This window comes from Gadus macrocephalus, chromosome 2 (genome assembly GCF_031168955.1).
Source record: "Gadus macrocephalus chromosome 2, ASM3116895v1".
In the NCBI taxonomy this organism is placed as follows: Eukaryota; Metazoa; Chordata; class Actinopteri; order Gadiformes; family Gadidae; genus Gadus; species Gadus macrocephalus.
In genome coordinates, this window is record NC_082383.1 from 22293547 (window position 1) to 22312494 (window position 18948).

General features: G+C 45.5%; 1 protein-coding gene across 4 annotated transcripts in view; it reads right to left on the reverse strand.

The window, feature by feature from the left end:
* Positions 1 to 18948, reverse strand: part of LOC132453031 (histone acetyltransferase KAT7-like) — a 30247-nt gene that overhangs the window by 8018 nt on the left and 3281 nt on the right. For 2 of the 4 annotated variants that reach the window (XM_060045897.1, XM_060045895.1), the window contains exons 4-9: positions 18245 to 18538; positions 15783 to 15865; positions 3299 to 3385; positions 2937 to 3047; positions 2639 to 2737; positions 735 to 845 (exon numbers count right to left, since the gene is read on the reverse strand). In XM_060045897.1, the coding sequence (XP_059901880.1) occupies positions 735 to 845; positions 2639 to 2737; positions 2937 to 3047; positions 3299 to 3385; positions 15783 to 15865; positions 18245 to 18538 (785 nt within the window). Of the gene's footprint in view, positions 1 to 734; positions 846 to 2638; positions 2738 to 2936; positions 3048 to 3298; positions 3389 to 15782; positions 15866 to 18244; positions 18539 to 18948 lie in introns of all 4 variants that reach the window. The other 2 variants (XM_060045896.1, XM_060045894.1) reach the window with 1 other exon arrangement.

The following is an 18948-nucleotide window of genomic DNA, read 5'->3' on the forward strand; positions in this document are numbered from 1 at the left end:
TCTAGCGTTTTTTTGTAACAGGGAAAAGTTGAGCCGAAAAGAAAAAGCTGGCAGCGTTTTTTTTGCCCTAAAAGCGCAGAGAGCGTTTTTTCTATCGCCTAGCAACGAGCCCATTCCAGACCCGATGATACCCGCCTACTACGTATCCAGGCTAGAGCCCATTCGACACGTCGAAGATCTCGACATGTTCTGTAATTACAACTATTAATCGCCCCACCGGCACTTTTCCCCGAGTGGTTTGCCTGCCATCGTTTCTTGTTCCGACAGTTGAGAGTTCCCTTCGTGCGACGAAGTGCCCATGCTCCGCTTGCGATTGGTCAGTTGCCCAAAAGACGCCTGACGTCGGCCGCTTTCTCCCTGAAAGTTGAACTTTTTTCAACGCTCCGTATAAAAAACGCTGGGAGAGGCGTTTGAAATAAACGGCCGGGACTTTTTCCAGAAACGCTCATAGGAATATAATGTAAAACAAGCAGGCAGATTTAAAAAAAAACGCTAGATGTGAACACGGCCTTAAAGGGGACATATTATACCACCAGGGGTGAACGTGATTAGCCTTACAAGCCGTTTCGAAAATCTGCCAGCGGCAGATTTTCGAAACGGCTTGTAAGGCTCACCCCTGGTGGTATAATATGTCCCCTTTAAGGGGGGGGGGACAAGGGTTGGATCAAAGATTGGAGAGCGGGGTGGCACGGCGACGGCGACCAGGGGGTGGGGGGGGGGGGGGTCTGTGGTACCAGGTTGGTGGAGGCCCGCGCCTGGGCCTTCCTGAACAGCTCCAGGTCGTAGTCGCTGGTGATGTTCTCTAGGAGGGGCTCACGACTCGCCCCGTGGCTCTGTCGGGGTTCCTGGAGAGGAGGGCACGGTGAGAACACAACCGCAGACACACACAGGCAAGGACACACACACACACACACACACACACACACACACAAACACACACACACACACACACACACACACACAAAGACACACACACACACACACACACACACACACACACAAAGACACGCACACCATCAATGACGCACACAACTAAACACACACACACACACACACACACAGACACACACACATAACCAAAGACACACACAACTAAACACACACACAACCAATGACACACACAACTAAACACACAACCAAAGATACACACACAACAAATAAGACACACACAACTAAACACACGCACACACCCAATGACACTCACACAACCAAAGACACACAACCAAAGACACAAAAACAGCTTAAGACACGAACACAACCAATAACACACACACACACACACACACACAACCAAAGACACAAACACAACCAAAGACACACACAACCAAACACACGCCCACAACAAATATCACAAGCACACACACAAACAAAAACACACACACAATCAATGACACACACACAGCCAAACACACACACACTCACAATCAAGAACACTACCAAAGACACACACACACACAACCAAAGACACAAACACAACCGCAAACAGCCATTTCTAAATTGTGTTTCTCTGTATTTTAGCATTTTGTGTGTTTCCTATTTGATGGTTGATCTGAGCTGAACAACTGCTTTAGGCCCAATCCCATTTCTACCCCTTCCCCTTCCCCTTCCCCCTCCCCCTTGTTTTGAAGGGGTAAGGGGTAGAAATGGGATTGGGCCTTACTGTGTGGGCTGAAGGGACCATTGTGGGCTCAACAGTTACAACACGTTGACAACCACACGTCCCTGCAGCACGACGCCCCTAAAGCTCTGATGCCATACGTCCTCGATTAGTACCGCAGAGCACCCCAAAGCCCCAGCATGCACCACAGCGCGGCTGGAATACATTTGAGCTGATTTTCGTTTAAGTCAATGCTGAAATACATTGCAAAAAACAATTAGGTAGGCAGTTTGTTTCTACCGCACACTTTAACAAGGCCACACAGATGCACGGGTGATGAAGGAAGGCACACAACACTCGATCGGAAGAAACACAAAACGAACAGAGGAAAAAAGAAAATAGCACCCTTAAAATCCCACAGAACCGTACACCGATCGCACAAATGACCCTGGATGCTTCGAGATGATTACATTACCCTTTTATTAGGGTGAATTTTATTAAGATTATCCAGCCAGAAGCTAACAAAGGCCTAAAAGGTAATAAAGATGACCATTTACATGGAAGCAATGCAATTAGGCCAACAGATTCATAATCGTGTTAGGGGCTGAATTACATTCATTCAAATGTATCACATTACAGGCGGTGATTGTGTTGTATTGAGTTATACGTCGCATAAGGAGAGGAAACCTCATCAGGGCTCTTTCTCCTTTCTGAGGTACGACCAACAGATACTGAAGCCCTCCTCCTCTGTATCATGTGACCACAAAGAACCGAAACGGGACCACGAGGAACCCAAACGGGATCACGAGGAACCCAAACGGGAACGCGAGGAACCCAAACGGGATCGCGAGGAACCCAAACGGGATCACGAGGAACCCAAACGGGATCACGAGGAACCCAAGCGGGATCGCGAGGAACCCAAACGGGATCACGAGGAACCCAAGTGGGATCGCGAGGAACCCAAACGGGATCGCGAGGAACCCAAACGGGATCGCGAGGAACCCAAACGGGATCGCGAGGAACCCAAACGGGACCACTCACCATGTGCTTCTCCTTCTGCTCCTTGTTGAGGCCGTAGTTCCTCTTCCTCCTCAGATCCGTCACCTTCTCTTTGTAGCGCAGTTGGCGTTCTGAGGGGGCCTGGGAGGGACGGACACACACACACACACACACACACACACACACACACACACACACACACACACACACACACACACACACACACACACACACACACACACACCTCTATGAGCGGTCTATTTCATTACAGTCGACCGCAGTGGTCTGTCTGCGTCGGTGGAATCGTCGGCGTGCGTGACGCGGCGGCGAGTGACCCTACCCTGCCACCCTTCTTGCAGCGGACCCTGCTGGTCCTGGCCCCTAGCCTGGAGCCCGACCGGGGCGCCGGGAGGCGTCCGTTAGGGGGCGTCTGGGCCGTGGCGGGCTCATGCTGCGGGCGTGAGGGGGCACAAGGGCACAGCCGGGTGGGCGACAACGTGAGCACGGGTGGGACGCAGAGGAGCGTCGAGGAGTCGTGGGGGTTTGTATCGCGTGAAACACGTAAACGTGAGGGTGAGCGAGTGGGTGAGTGGGTGAGTGAGTGAGTGAGTGAGTGAGTGAGTGAGTGAGTGAGTGAGTGAGTGAGTGAGTGAGTGAGTGAGTGAGTGAGTGAGTGAGTGAGTGAGTGAGTGCCGTGCTCACCTGGTTGCGTGTGGAGTGTCGGTTCTCGTCCTGCCGGTGGGACAGGGCCCTCTCCTCCACCTGCTTGTCGCGCGGCGTCACCTTGCCCTGCTAGCATCACGTACCGATGGGGAACACCATGTAGCATCACGTACCGATGGGAAACACCATGTAGCATCACGTACCGATGATAAACACCATGTAGCATCACGTACCGATGATAAACACCATGTAGCATCACGTACCGATGATAAACACCATGTAGCATCACGTACCGATGATAAACACCATGTAGCATCACGTACCGATGATAAACACCATGTAGCATCACGTACCGATGATAAACACCATGTAGCATCACGTACCGATGGGAAACACCATGTAGCATCACGTACCGATGATAAACACCATGTAGCATCACGTACCGATGATAAACACCATGTAGCATCACGTACCGATGATAAACACCATGTAGCATCACGTACCGATGATAAACACCATGTAGCATCACGTACCGATGATAAACACCATGTAGCATCACGTACCGATGATAAACACCATGTAGCATCACGTACCGATGATAAACACCATGTAGCATCACGTACCGATGATAAACACCATGTAGCATCACGTACCGATGGGAAACACCATGTAGCATCACGTACCGATGATAAACACCATGTAGCATCACGTACCGATGATAAACACCATGTAGCATCACGTACCGATGATAAACACCATGTAGCATCACGTACCGATGATAAACACCATGTAGCATCACGTACCGATGATAAACACCATGTAGCATCACGTACCGATGATAAACACCATGTAGCATCACGTACCGATGATAAACACCATGTAGCATCACGTACCGATGATAAACACCATGTAGCATCACGTACCGATGATAAACACCATGTAGCATCACGTACCGATGATAAACACCATGTAGCATCACGTACCGATGATAAACACCATGTAGCATCACGTACCGATGATAAACACCATGTAGCATCACGTACCGATGATAAACACCATGTAGCATCACGTACCGATGATAAACACCATGTAGCATCACGTACCGATGATAAACACCATGTAGCATCACGTACCGATGATAAACACCATGTAGCATCACGTACCGATGATAAACACCATGTAGCATCACGTACCGATGATAAACACCATGTAGCATCACGTACCGATGGGAAACACCATGTAGCATCACGTACCGATGATAAACACCATGTAGCATCACGTACCGATGATAAACACCATGTAGCATCACGTACCGATGATAAACACCATGTAGCATCACGTACCGATGATAAACACCATGTAGCATCACGTACCGATGATAAACACCATGTAGCATCACGTACCGATGATAAACACCATGTAGCATCACGTACCGATGATAAACACCATGTAGCATCACGTACCGATGATAAACACCATGTAGCATCACGTACCGATGATAAACACCATGTAGCATCACGTACCGATGATAAACACCATGTAGCATCACGTACCGATGATAAACACCATGTAGCATCACGTACCGATGATAAACACCATGTAGCATCACGTACCGATGATAAACACCATGTAGCATCACGTACCGATGATAAACACCATGTAGCATCACGTACCGATGATAAACACCATGTAGCATCACGTACCGATGATAAACACCATGTAGCATCACGTACCGATGATAAACACCATGTAGCATCACGTACCGATGATAAACACCATGTAGCATCACGTACCGATGATAAACACCATGTAGCATCACGTACCGATGATAAACACCATGTAGCATCACGTACCGATGATAAACACCATGTAGCATCACGTACCGATGATAAACACCATGTAGCATCACGTACCGATGATAAACACCATGTAGCATCACGTACCGATGATAAACACCATGTAGCATCACGTACCGATGATAAACACCATGTAGCATCACGTACCGATGATAAACACCATGTAGCATCACGTACCGATGATAAACACCATGTAGCATCACGTACCGATGATAAACACCATGTAGCATCACGTACCGATGATAAACACCATGTAGCATCACGTACCGATGATAAACACCATGTAGCATCACGTACCGATGATAAACACCATGTAGCATCACGTACCGATGATAAACACCATGTAGCATCACGTACCGATGATAAACACCATGTAGCATCACGTACCGATGATAAACACCATGTAGCATCACGTACCGATGATAAACACCATGTAGCATCACGTACCGATGATAAACACCATGTAGCATCACGTACCGATGATAAACACCATGTAGCATCACGTACCGATGATAAACACCATGTAGCATCACGTACCGATGATAAACACCATGTAGCATCACGTACCGATGATAAACACCATGTAGCATCACGTACCGATGATAAACACCATGTAGCATCACGTACCGATGATAAACACCATGTAGCATCACGTACCGATGATAAACACCATGTAGCATCACGTACCGATGATAAACACCATGTAGCATCACGTACCGATGATAAACACCATGTAGCATCACGTACCGATGATAAACACCATGTAGCATCACGTACCGATGATAAACACCATGTAGCATCACGTACCGATGATAAACACCATGTAGCATCACGTACCGATGATAAACACCATGTAGCATCACGTACCGATGATAAACACCATGTAGCATCACGTACCGATGATAAACACCATGTAGCATCACGTACCGATGATAAACACCATGTAGCATCACGTACCGATGATAAACACCATGTAGCATCACGTACCGATGATAAACACCATGTAGCATCACGTACCGATGATAAACACCATGTAGCATCACGTACCGATGATAAACACCATGTAGCATCACGTACCGATGATAAACACCATGTAGCATCACGTACCGATGATAAACACCATGTAGCATCACGTACCGATGATAAACACCATGTAGCATCACGTACCGATGATAAACACCATGTAGCATCACGTACCGATGATAAACACCATGTAGCATCACGTACCGATGATAAACACCATGTAGCATCACGTACCGATGATAAACACCATGTAGCATCACGTACCGATGATAAACACCATGTAGCATCACGTACCGATGATAAACACCATGTAGCATCACGTACCGATGATAAACACCATGTAGCATCACGTACCGATGATAAACACCATGTAGCATCACGTACCGATGATAAACACCATGTAGCATCACGTACCGATGATAAACACCATGTAGCATCACGTACCGATGATAAACACCATGTAGCATCACGTACCGATGATAAACACCATGTAGCATCACGTACCGATGATAAACACCATGTAGCATCACGTACCGATGATAAACACCATGTAGCATCACGTACCGATGATAAACACCATGTAGCATCACGTACCGATGATAAACACCATGTAGCATCACGTACCGATGATAAACACCATGTAGCATCACGTACCGATGATAAACACCATGTAGCATCACGTACCGATGATAAACACCATGTAGCATCACGTACCGATGATAAACACCATGTAGCATCACGTACCGATGATAAACACCATGTAGCATCACGTACCGATGATAAACACCATGTAGCATCACGTACCGATGATAAACACCATGTAGCATCACGTACCGATGATAAACACCATGTAGCATCACGTACCGATGATAAACACCATGTAGCATCACGTACCGATGATAAACACCATGTAGCATCACGTACCGATGATAAACACCATGTAGCATCACGTACCGATGATAAACACCATGTAGCATCACGTACCGATGATAAACACCATGTAGCATCACGTACCGATGATAAACACCATGTAGCATCACGTACCGATGATAAACACCATGTAGCATCACGTACCGATGATAAACACCATGTAGCATCACGTACCGATGATAAACACCATGTAGCATCACGTACCGATGATAAACAACCATGTAGCATCACGTACCGATGATAAACACCATGTAGCATCACGTACCGATGATAAACACCATGTAGCATCACGTACGATGATAAACACCATGTAGCATCACGTACCGATGATAAACACCATGTAGCATCACGTACCCGATGATAAACACCATGTAGCATCACGTACCGATGATAAACACCATGTAGCATCACGTACCGATGATAAACACCATGTAGCATCACGTACCGATGATAAACACCATGTAGCATCACGTACCGATGATAAACACCATGTAGCATCACGTACCGATGATAAACACCATGTAGCATCACGTACCGATGATAAACACCATGTAGCATCACGTACCGATGATAAACACCATGTAGCATCACGTACCGATGATAAACACCATGTAGCATCACGTACGATGATAAACACCATGTAGCATCACGTACCGATGATAAACACCATGTAGCATCACGTACCGATGATAAACACCATGTAGCATCACGTACCGATGATAAACACCATGTAGCATCACGTACCGATGATAAACACCATGTAGCATCACGTACCGATGATAAACACCATGTAGCATCACGTACCGATGATAAACACCATGTAGCATCACGTACCGATGATAAACACCATGTAGCATCACGTACCGATGATAAACACCATGTAGCATCACGTACCGATGATAAACACCATGTAGCATCACGTACCGATGATAAACACCATGTAGCATCACGTACCGATGATAAACACCATGTAGCATCACGTACCGATGATAAACACCATGTAGCATCACGTACCGATGATAAACACCATGCATCACGTACCGATGATAAACACCATGTAGCATCACGTACCGATGGATAAACACCATGTAGCATCACGTACCGATGATAAACACCATGTAGCATCACGTACCGATGATAAACACCATGTAGCATCACGTACCGATGATAAACACCATGTAGCATCACGTACCGATGATAAACACCATGTAGCATCACGTACCGATGATAAACACCATGTAGCATCACGTACCGATGATAAACACCATGTAGCATCACGTACCGATGATAAACACCATGTAGCATCACGTACCGATGATAAACACCATGTAGCATCACGTACCGATGATAAACACCATGTAGCATCACGTACCGATGATAAACACCATGTAGCATCACGTACCGATGATAAACACCATGTAGCATCACGTACCGATGATAAACACCATGTAGCATCACGTACCGATGATAAACACCATGTAGCATCACGTACCGATGATAAACACCATGTAGCATCACGTACCGATGATAAACACCATGTAGCATCACGTACCGATGATAAACACCATGTAGCATCACGTACCGATGATAAACACCATGTAGCATCACGTACCGATGATAAACACCATGTAGCATCACGTACCGATGATAAACACCATGTAGCATCACGTACCGATGATAAACACCATGTAGCATCACGTACCGATGATAAACACCATGTAGCATCACGTACCGATGATAAACACCATGTAGCATCACGTACCGATGATAAACACCATGTAGCATCACGTACCGATGATAAACACCATGTAGCATCACGTACCGATGATAAACACCATGTAGCATCACGTACCGATGATAAACACCATGTAGCATCACGTACCGATGATAAACACCATGTAGCATCACGTACCGATGATAAACACCATGTAGCATCACGTACCGATGATAAACACCATGTAGCATCACGTACCGATGATAAACACCATGTAGCATCACGTACCGATGATAAACACCATGTAGCATCACGTACCGATGATAAACACCATGTAGCATCACGTACCGATGATAAACACCATGTAGCATCACGTACCGATGATAAACACCATGTAGCATCACGTACCGATGATAAACACCATGTAGCATCACGTACCGATGATAAACACCATGTAGCATCACGTACCGATGATAAACACCATGTAGCATCACGTACCGATGATAAACACCATGTAGCATCACGTACCGATGATAAACACCATGTAGCATCACGTACCGATGATAAACACCATGTAGCATCACGTACCGATGATAAACACCATGTAGCATCACGTACCGATGATAAACACCATGTAGCATCACGTACCGATGATAAACACCATGTAGCATCACGTACCGATGATAAACACCATGTAGCATCACGTACCGATGATAAACACCATGTAGCATCACGTACCGATGATAAACACCATGTAGCATCACGTACCGATGATAAACACCATGTAGCATCACGTACCGATGATAAACACCATGTAGCATCACGTACCGATGATAAACACCATGTAGCATCACGTACCGATGATAAACACCATGTAGCATCACGTACCGATGATAAACACCATGTAGCATCACGTACCGATGATAAACACCATGTAGCATCACGTACCGATGATAAACACCATGTAGCATCACGTACCGATGATAAACACCATGTAGCATCACGTACCGATGATAAACACCATGTAGCATCACGTACCGATGATAAACACCATGTAGCATCACGTACCGATGATAAACACCATGTAGCATCACGTACCGATGATAAACACCATGTAGCATCACGTACCGATGATAAACACCATGTAGCATCACGTACCGATGATAAACACCATGTAGCATCACGTACCGATGATAAACACCATGTAGCATCACGTACCGATGATAAACACCATGTAGCATCACGTACCGATGATAAACACCATGTAGCATCACGTACCGATGATAAACACCATGTAGCATCACGTACCGATGATAAACACCATGTAGCATCACGTACCGATGATAAACACCATGTAGCATCACGTACCGATGATAAACACCATGTAGCATCACGTACCGATGATAAACACCATGTAGCATCACGTACCGATGATAAACACCATGTAGCATCACGTACCGATGATAAACACCATGTAGCATCACGTACCGATGATAAACACCATGTAGCATCACGTACCGATGATAAACACCATGTAGCATCACGTACCGATGATAAACACCATGTAGCATCACGTACCGATGATAAACACCATGTAGCATCACGTACCGATGATAAACACCATGTAGCATCACGTACCGATGATAAACACCATGTAGCATCACGTACCGATGATAAACACCATGTAGCATCACGTACCGATGATAAACACCATGTAGCATCACGTACCGATGATAAACACCATGTAGCATCACGTACCGATGATAAACACCATGTAGCATCACGTACCGATGATAAACACCATGTAGCATCACGTACCGATGATAAACACCATGTAGCATCACGTACCGATGATAAACACCATGTAGCATCACGTACCGATGATAAACACCATGTAGCATCACGTACCGATGATAAACACCATGTAGCATCACGTACCGATGATAAACACCATGTAGCATCACGTACCGATGATAAACACCATGTAGCATCACGTACCGATGATAAACACCATGTAGCATCACGTACCGATGATAAACACCATGTAGCATCACGTACCGATGATAAACACCATGTAGCATCACGTACCGATGATAAACACCATGTAGCATCACGTACCGATGATAAACACCATGTAGCATCACGTACCGATGATAAACACCATGTAGCATCACGTACCGATGATAAACACCATGTAGCATCACGTACCGATGATAAACACCATGTAGCATCACGTACCGATGATAAACACCATGTAGCATCACGTACCGATGATAAACACCATGTAGCATCACGTACCGATGATAAACACCATGTAGCATCACGTACCGATGATAAACACCATGTAGCATCACGTACCGATGATAAACACCATGTAGCATCACGTACCGATGATAAACACCATGTAGCATCACGTACCGATGATAAACACCATGTAGCATCACGTACCGATGATAAACACCATGTAGCATCACGTACCGATGATAAACACCATGTAGCATCACGTACCGATGATAAACACCATGTAGCATCACGTACCGATGATAAACACCATGTAGCATCACGTACCGATGATAAACACCATGTAGCATCACGTACCGATGATAAACACCATGTAGCATCACGTACCGATGATAAACACCATGTAGCATCACGTACCGATGATAAACACCATGTAGCATCACGTACCGATGATAAACACCATGTAGCATCACGTACCGATGATAAACACCATGTAGCATCACGTACCGATGATAAACACCATGTAGCATCACGTACCGATGATAAACACCATGTAGCATCACGTACCGATGATAAACACCATGTAGCATCACGTACCGATGATAAACACCATGTAGCATCACGTACCGATGATAAACACCATGTAGCATCACGTACCGATGATAAACACCATGTAGCATCACGTACCGATGATAAACACCATGTAGCATCACGTACCGATGATAAACACCATGTAGCATCACGTACCGATGATAAACACCATGTAGCATCACGTACCGATGATAAACACCATGTAGCATCACGTACCGATGATAAACACCATGTAGCATCACGTACCGATGATAAACACCATGTAGCATCACGTACCGATGATAAACACCATGTAGCATCACGTACCGATGATAAACACCATGTAGCATCACGTACCGATGATAAACACCATGTAGCATCACGTACCGATGATAAACACCATGTAGCATCACGTACCGATGATAAACACCATGTAGCATCACGTACCGATGATAAACACCATGTAGCATCACGTACCGATGATAAACACCATGTAGCATCACGTACCGATGATAAACACCATGTAGCATCACGTACCGATGATAAACACCATGTAGCATCACGTACCGATGATAAACACCATGTAGCATCACGTACCGATGATAAACACCATGTAGCATCACGTACCGATGATAAACACCATGTAGCATCACGTACCGATGATAAACACCATGTAGCATCACGTACCGATGATAAACACCATGTAGCATCACGTACCGATGATAAACACCATGTAGCATCACGTACCGATGATAAACACCATGTAGCATCACGTACCGATGATAAACACCATGTAGCATCACGTACCGATGATAAACACCATGTAGCATCACGTACCGATGATAAACACCATGTAGCATCACGTACCGATGATAAACACCATGTAGCATCACGTACCGATGATAAACACCATGTAGCATCACGTACCGATGATAAACACCATGTAGCATCACGTACCGATGATAAACACCATGTAGCATCACGTACCGATGATAAACACCATGTAGCATCACGTACCGATGATAAACACCATGTAGCATCACGTACCGATGATAAACACCATGTAGCATCACGTACCGATGATAAACACCATGTAGCATCACGTACCGATGATAAACACCATGTAGCATCACGTACCGATGATAAACACCATGTAGCATCACGTACCGATGATAAACACCATGTAGCATCACGTACCGATGATAAACACCATGTAGCATCACGTACCGATGATAAACACCATGTAGCATCACGTACCGATGATAAACACCATGTAGCATCACGTACCGATGATAAACACCATGTAGCATCACGTACCGATGATAAACACCATGTAGCATCACGTACCGATGATAAACACCATGTAGCATCACGTACCGATGATAAACACCATGTAGCATCACGTACCGATGATAAACACCATGTAGCATCACGTACCGATGATAAACACCATGTAGCATCACGTACCGATGATAAACACCATGTAGCATCACGTACCGATGATAAACACCATGTAGCATCACGTACCGATGATAAACACCATGTAGCATCACGTACCGATGATAAACACCATGTAGCATCACGTACCGATGATAAACACCATGTAGCATCACGTACCGATGATAAACACCATGTAGCATCACGTACCGATGATAAACACCATGTAGCATCACGTACCGATGATAAACACCATGTAGCATCACGTACCGATGATAAACACCATGTAGCATCACGTACCGATGATAAACACCATGTAGCATCACGTACCGATGATAAACACCATGTAGCATCACGTACCGATGATAAACACCATGTAGCATCACGTACCGATGATAAACACCATGTAGCATCACGTACCGATGATAAACACCATGTAGCATCACGTACCGATGATAAACACCATGTAGCATCACGTACCGATGATAAACACCATGTAGCATCACGTATCAATGGGAAACACCATGTAGCATCACGTACCGATGATAAACACCATGTAGCATCACGTACCGATGATAAAGACCATGTAGCATCACGTACCGATGATAAACACCATGTAGCATCACGTACCGATGATAAACACCATGTAGCATCACGTACCGATGATAAACACCATGTAGCATCACGTACCGATGATAAACACCATGTAGCATCACGTATCAATGGGAAACACCATGTAGCATCACGTACCGATGATAAACACCATGTAGCATCACGTACCGATGATAAACACCATGTAGCATCACGTACCGATGGGGAACACCATGTAGCATCACGTACCGATGATAAACACCATGTAGCATCACGTACCGATGATAAACACCATGTAGCATCACGTACCGATGATAAACACCATGTAGCATCACGTACCGATGATAAACACCATGTAGCATCACGTACCGATGATAAACACCATGTAGCATCACGTACCGATGATAAACACCATGTAGCATCACGTACCGATGATAAACACCATGTAGCATCACGTACCGATGATAAACACCATGTAGCATCACGTACCGATGATAAACACCATGTAGCATCACGTACCGATGATAAACACCATGTAGCATCACGTACCGATGGGAAACACCATGTAGCATCACGTACCGATGGGAAACACCATGTAGCATCACGTACCGATGATAAACACCATGTAGCATCACGTACCGATGGGAAACACCATGTAGCATCACGTACCGATGATAAACACCATGTAGCATCACGTACCGATGATAAACACCATGTAGCATCACGTACCGATGATAAACACCATGTAGCATCACGTACCGATGATAAACACCATGTAGCATCACGTACCGATGATAAACACCATGTAGCATCACGTACCGATGATAAACACCATGTAGCATCACGTACCGATGATAAACACCATGTAGCATCACGTACCGATGATAAACACCATGTAGCATCACGTACCGATGATAAACACCATGTAGCATCACGTACCGATGATAAACACCATGTAGCATCACGTACCGATGGGAAACACCATGTAGCATCACGTACCGATGATAAACACCATGTAGCATCACGTACCGATGATAAACACCATGTAGCATCACGTACCGATGATAAACACCATGTAGCATCACGTACCGATGATGAACACCATGTAGCATCACGTACCGATGATAAACACCATGTAGCATCACGTACCGATGATAAACACCATGTAGCATCACGTACCGATGATAAACACCATGTAGCATCACGTACCGATGATAAACACCATGTAGCATCACGTACCGATGGGAAACACCATGTAGCATCACGTACCGATGATAAACACCATGTAGCATCACGTACCGATGATAAACACCATGTAGCATCACGTACCGATGATAAACACCATGTAGCATCACGTACCGATGATAAACACCATGTAGCATCACGTATCAATGGGAAACACCATGTAGCATCACGTACCGATGGGAAACACCATGTAGCATCACGTACCGATGGGAAACACCATGTAGCATCACGTACCGATGATAAACACCATGTAGCATCACGTACCGATGATAAACACCATGTAGCATCACGTACCGATGATAAACACCATGTAGCATCACGTACCGATGGGAAACACCATGTAGCATCACGTACCGATGATAAACACCATGTAGCATCACGTACCGATGGGAAACACCATGTAGCATCACGTACCGATGGGAAACACCATGTAGCATCACGTATCAAAACACAGTTCACAGTGTTTCCCTTCCATAGACCAATGTGTGGCGCACACACCGATCGCCACGAATTGATAATGTTTAATTGTTTCCGATTTTTTGGGCGATTCTGAAACATAAATACCGTTCGGTTCGTTCATCTCCGCGTAGCACTCTTCCTCCCTGCCACTCTCGTTCACACACGCACACAAGAGACAAGCGCGCATACATGCCAATGGTGCGCGGGTACACTACCACTTATTGGATCAACCCGCGCGTCACCGATACACCGCACACGCACCGACAGCGGATTCGCCCGCGCCTCCTCTCAACGTAGAGAGGAGGCGCGGGATCACCCCCACCTCCCCCCTAGACTCCACGTCCTACACCCCTTGCACTTTACAAGTCTCCCACGTACTAGGTAGTGCGACAAGTCGGTCCCCCCTCCTTCAATTCATTTAACCTGAAGGTTGTGGGGGAGGTTTGGGAGTCGGTACCTTGCACTCATCGGAGGAGAGGTTGTGGTAGAGGGGACAGCCGGATATGGAGAAATGTCTCTCGTGTCTCCCCGTCAGATGACCTGGAGGACGGCGAGAGACGGGACAAGATGGCACATGAATGGAGGAAAGGGTTTTGTGGGGGGACAGAAGATTAGTTAGTGACTGGAATCTAAAATGAGGTTCTTCCCCCATAATGCATTTCCCACATTTCATTTGCTGCTCTGAAACGTTGTGTATGCACAAAAGTAGAAAACCATTCTATACAATAATGAAAATAGCAGTGTTTATGTCTCTATTTAAACTTCCCTCCATGGAGGCTCGTTGGATCACTTCTACTAGACTGGATTGAAATCACCCCAAAAGCATTTGGTACAGCTCAGGAACGACCCAAACCTGGGGATCTCCCACAGTCACCCTCTCTGTTTTTAATAGAGACGATGTCTGCTTTATAGTCTTCACTGTGGATTTTCCTTGACAAGACAAAATTTGAATTGTTTCAGAGTATAGTCTCTGTGAACCAAAATATCTGACTTATGCATAAGACCATGCAGATCGGCATTAACTTTCCCTACGTCTCATTCCCTCTCTTGGTCGTAATTCTTTTGTTGTTCCGCTATTAACGATGATTACCCAATGCCTACTCTCCAACCTTCATGACTCTTGAAGATGGGCTTTTTTACGCGCTGAGGCAAACACTATTGCATTATTGTGGATAAAACCTTGAACTGCATCCCGTTCAAATCTCACATCTGAAACAAATAAACCCGCTTTAAATTGTTCATAACCAGAGAATCCTGCAATGTTAAATTACATTTCCATTTTAAAGGATAAATATTAGGTAAGCAGTGTAATGTCGTTCATCACAAGCTCAGCCCGGAGATGCAACTAACGTTTTGCTACACAACTATGATGACATGATGGTACTTTGGCTGCCATTGTTTGGCTACGTAGTCTTTGGGTTAGGCCGCTTACTCTTTTTGGAAATCACTCTCGCCCAACTTCCATTAAAAGCGTCAGAGCCGCAAGTTTGTTACACATAAAGCAGAAAGAATGTGCGGGCAGCATCCTATTAGGTTATAGGTACTTCAATTGTTTTAATAGGAACGGGTGGATAAAGGTGTAGGACGCCTCTTATATGCAGAGCGGAGCCCACTGTCAGTGAGATACATGCCGGTTATGATCCTATCACTTAGATCCATGACACTGGCTATATGTTTAGGGTTAAGTGCAGCCTACCTTAATTGGGAGTGGGGCCAATTTAAAAGAGGAATTGTGTTGGAGGCATGACTAGCATTGATCGCCTCGGTGACTGAACGCAATGACGCCGCGTCTTGTGCACAATCGTTTTGGAGTCAGGTGATCGGCTCCTGTAATGGCTAGATGCCAAACGGCAACAACGGTCTTCTGTTGCGAGCCGCACGTCTCTCATTGAAAGTGGATGTCTAGCAGGCGTGTTTCGCGCCCATCCTAAAAGGCCAGTTCCTGTGTTAATGCAGGTACTATAATTATGAGCTAATGCCTTATCAGCGTGTATATCGCCCAGCTCAATTGATTCAACTTAAAGTAATATCGGCACCCTTTACACTGATATCGATATATCTGTGATAGGCCAATATCGGGCGACACAATCAGCCAATCGATATATCGGTCAATTCAATTTAGACAACAGGCCGCATTGCCGAAAGGCCGCGCTTTAGATGAACTTCAAACCAATGCAATCGCTTTGTGTTTTGATTGAATGAAATTTGTAGCTGAAGGTATTCTCTGGAATCTCCTCTTTTTAGCCATCTAAGACAGCCATCTGACTATAGCTCCACTTGAATCTGTTCCAATCCTTAGCATCCCTTACTCGTTTTACAAGTTCGACAAGTATGCCAATTCATACAACTTTTGACAACCTCGTTTTCTTTGTCTGCGAATTTGTCAGGATAAATAATATCAAATACAATTTGGTTCCTACGGATCTCATAGAACCCTGAATTAAATATGAACTGTAAAATAAGAAAAATAAAAGTAATTTTTGCGCACACATTACCAATTAGGGCTGGGCGATTAATCAAATTTGATCGCGATTTCGATTTTAGCGTGAAACGATCACAAAACGAATATAATCGAACGTTCATTTTTATTTTTTATTAAATGTTTTATAGAAAGGGCAGAACAGCTGGATACATATCTTTACATTGTTTTATATAACAATTTGTTTTTGCCCATTTTGTGTAACATTTTAAGGCGAAATTCCAAAGTTCTCAGTTACTAAGTGTTTTTTGGGACAGACACGCAGAATAAATACACGTTCTCAAACTCAAAAATAATAGTTTGAATAATCATGATTTCAATATTGACCAAAATAACCGTGATTATGATTTCTTCCATAATCGAGCAGCCCTACCAATCAAACTTTCTAAATGCGCTGTCTAACCCCCCCCCCCCCCCCGAGTGGCCGCGGGCCTCCTCACCTAGCGAGTTGCAGCCCGGCGTCGGGCACTTCATGTTGAAGTTGTAGCTCTCGTGGAAGCGCCGGCGCTTGGGCCGGTGGGAGAGGTCGTGGGCGGCGGCCTCCTTCAGCGACAGCTCCTTGGCCAACCGCTCGTCCTCCTCCTGGGAGACCACCGCGGCGGGCGGGGGAGGCGCGCCGCCCTCGTTGCCGCTGGCGACCGGGCCGTCGCCGGGGCCGGAGACCTCGGGGTCCGACTCCGAGTAGGGGCCGTTGCCCGTGGGAGTTCGGGGCGGGGTGTCGCAGGCCTTTAAATCTGACCAATCAGGATGCGGGATTCACGTTAGGCGGTGCGTTGGAATATTTTCGCATCGACCGATTTGATTAAATTTTTTAAGACCGATTTTTGCATTTAAATGCTTCATTATAGAGTAAGCTAGAGAGGAAGGTCTGGGAGAAAGAGGGCAGGACATGCTACTACGGGCAGGATTCTAACCCGGGTCGCTGCGTTCAGGACTGAGCCTATACGGTTCTTTATGCTTTAAATTGGCAAAAGGAATGGCTGCTTTGACTGTCAACGTCTTAAACGCCTTCACAGTCTAAACTCTACACACCGGTAGTATGTATGTAACAATTACTCCCCTAAATGTGTCTTTTACTTGATTATGATGAGGAGCATTGCTAATGTCCCCAACCCCGCCCGCTATTTAGTTAAATAATTACACG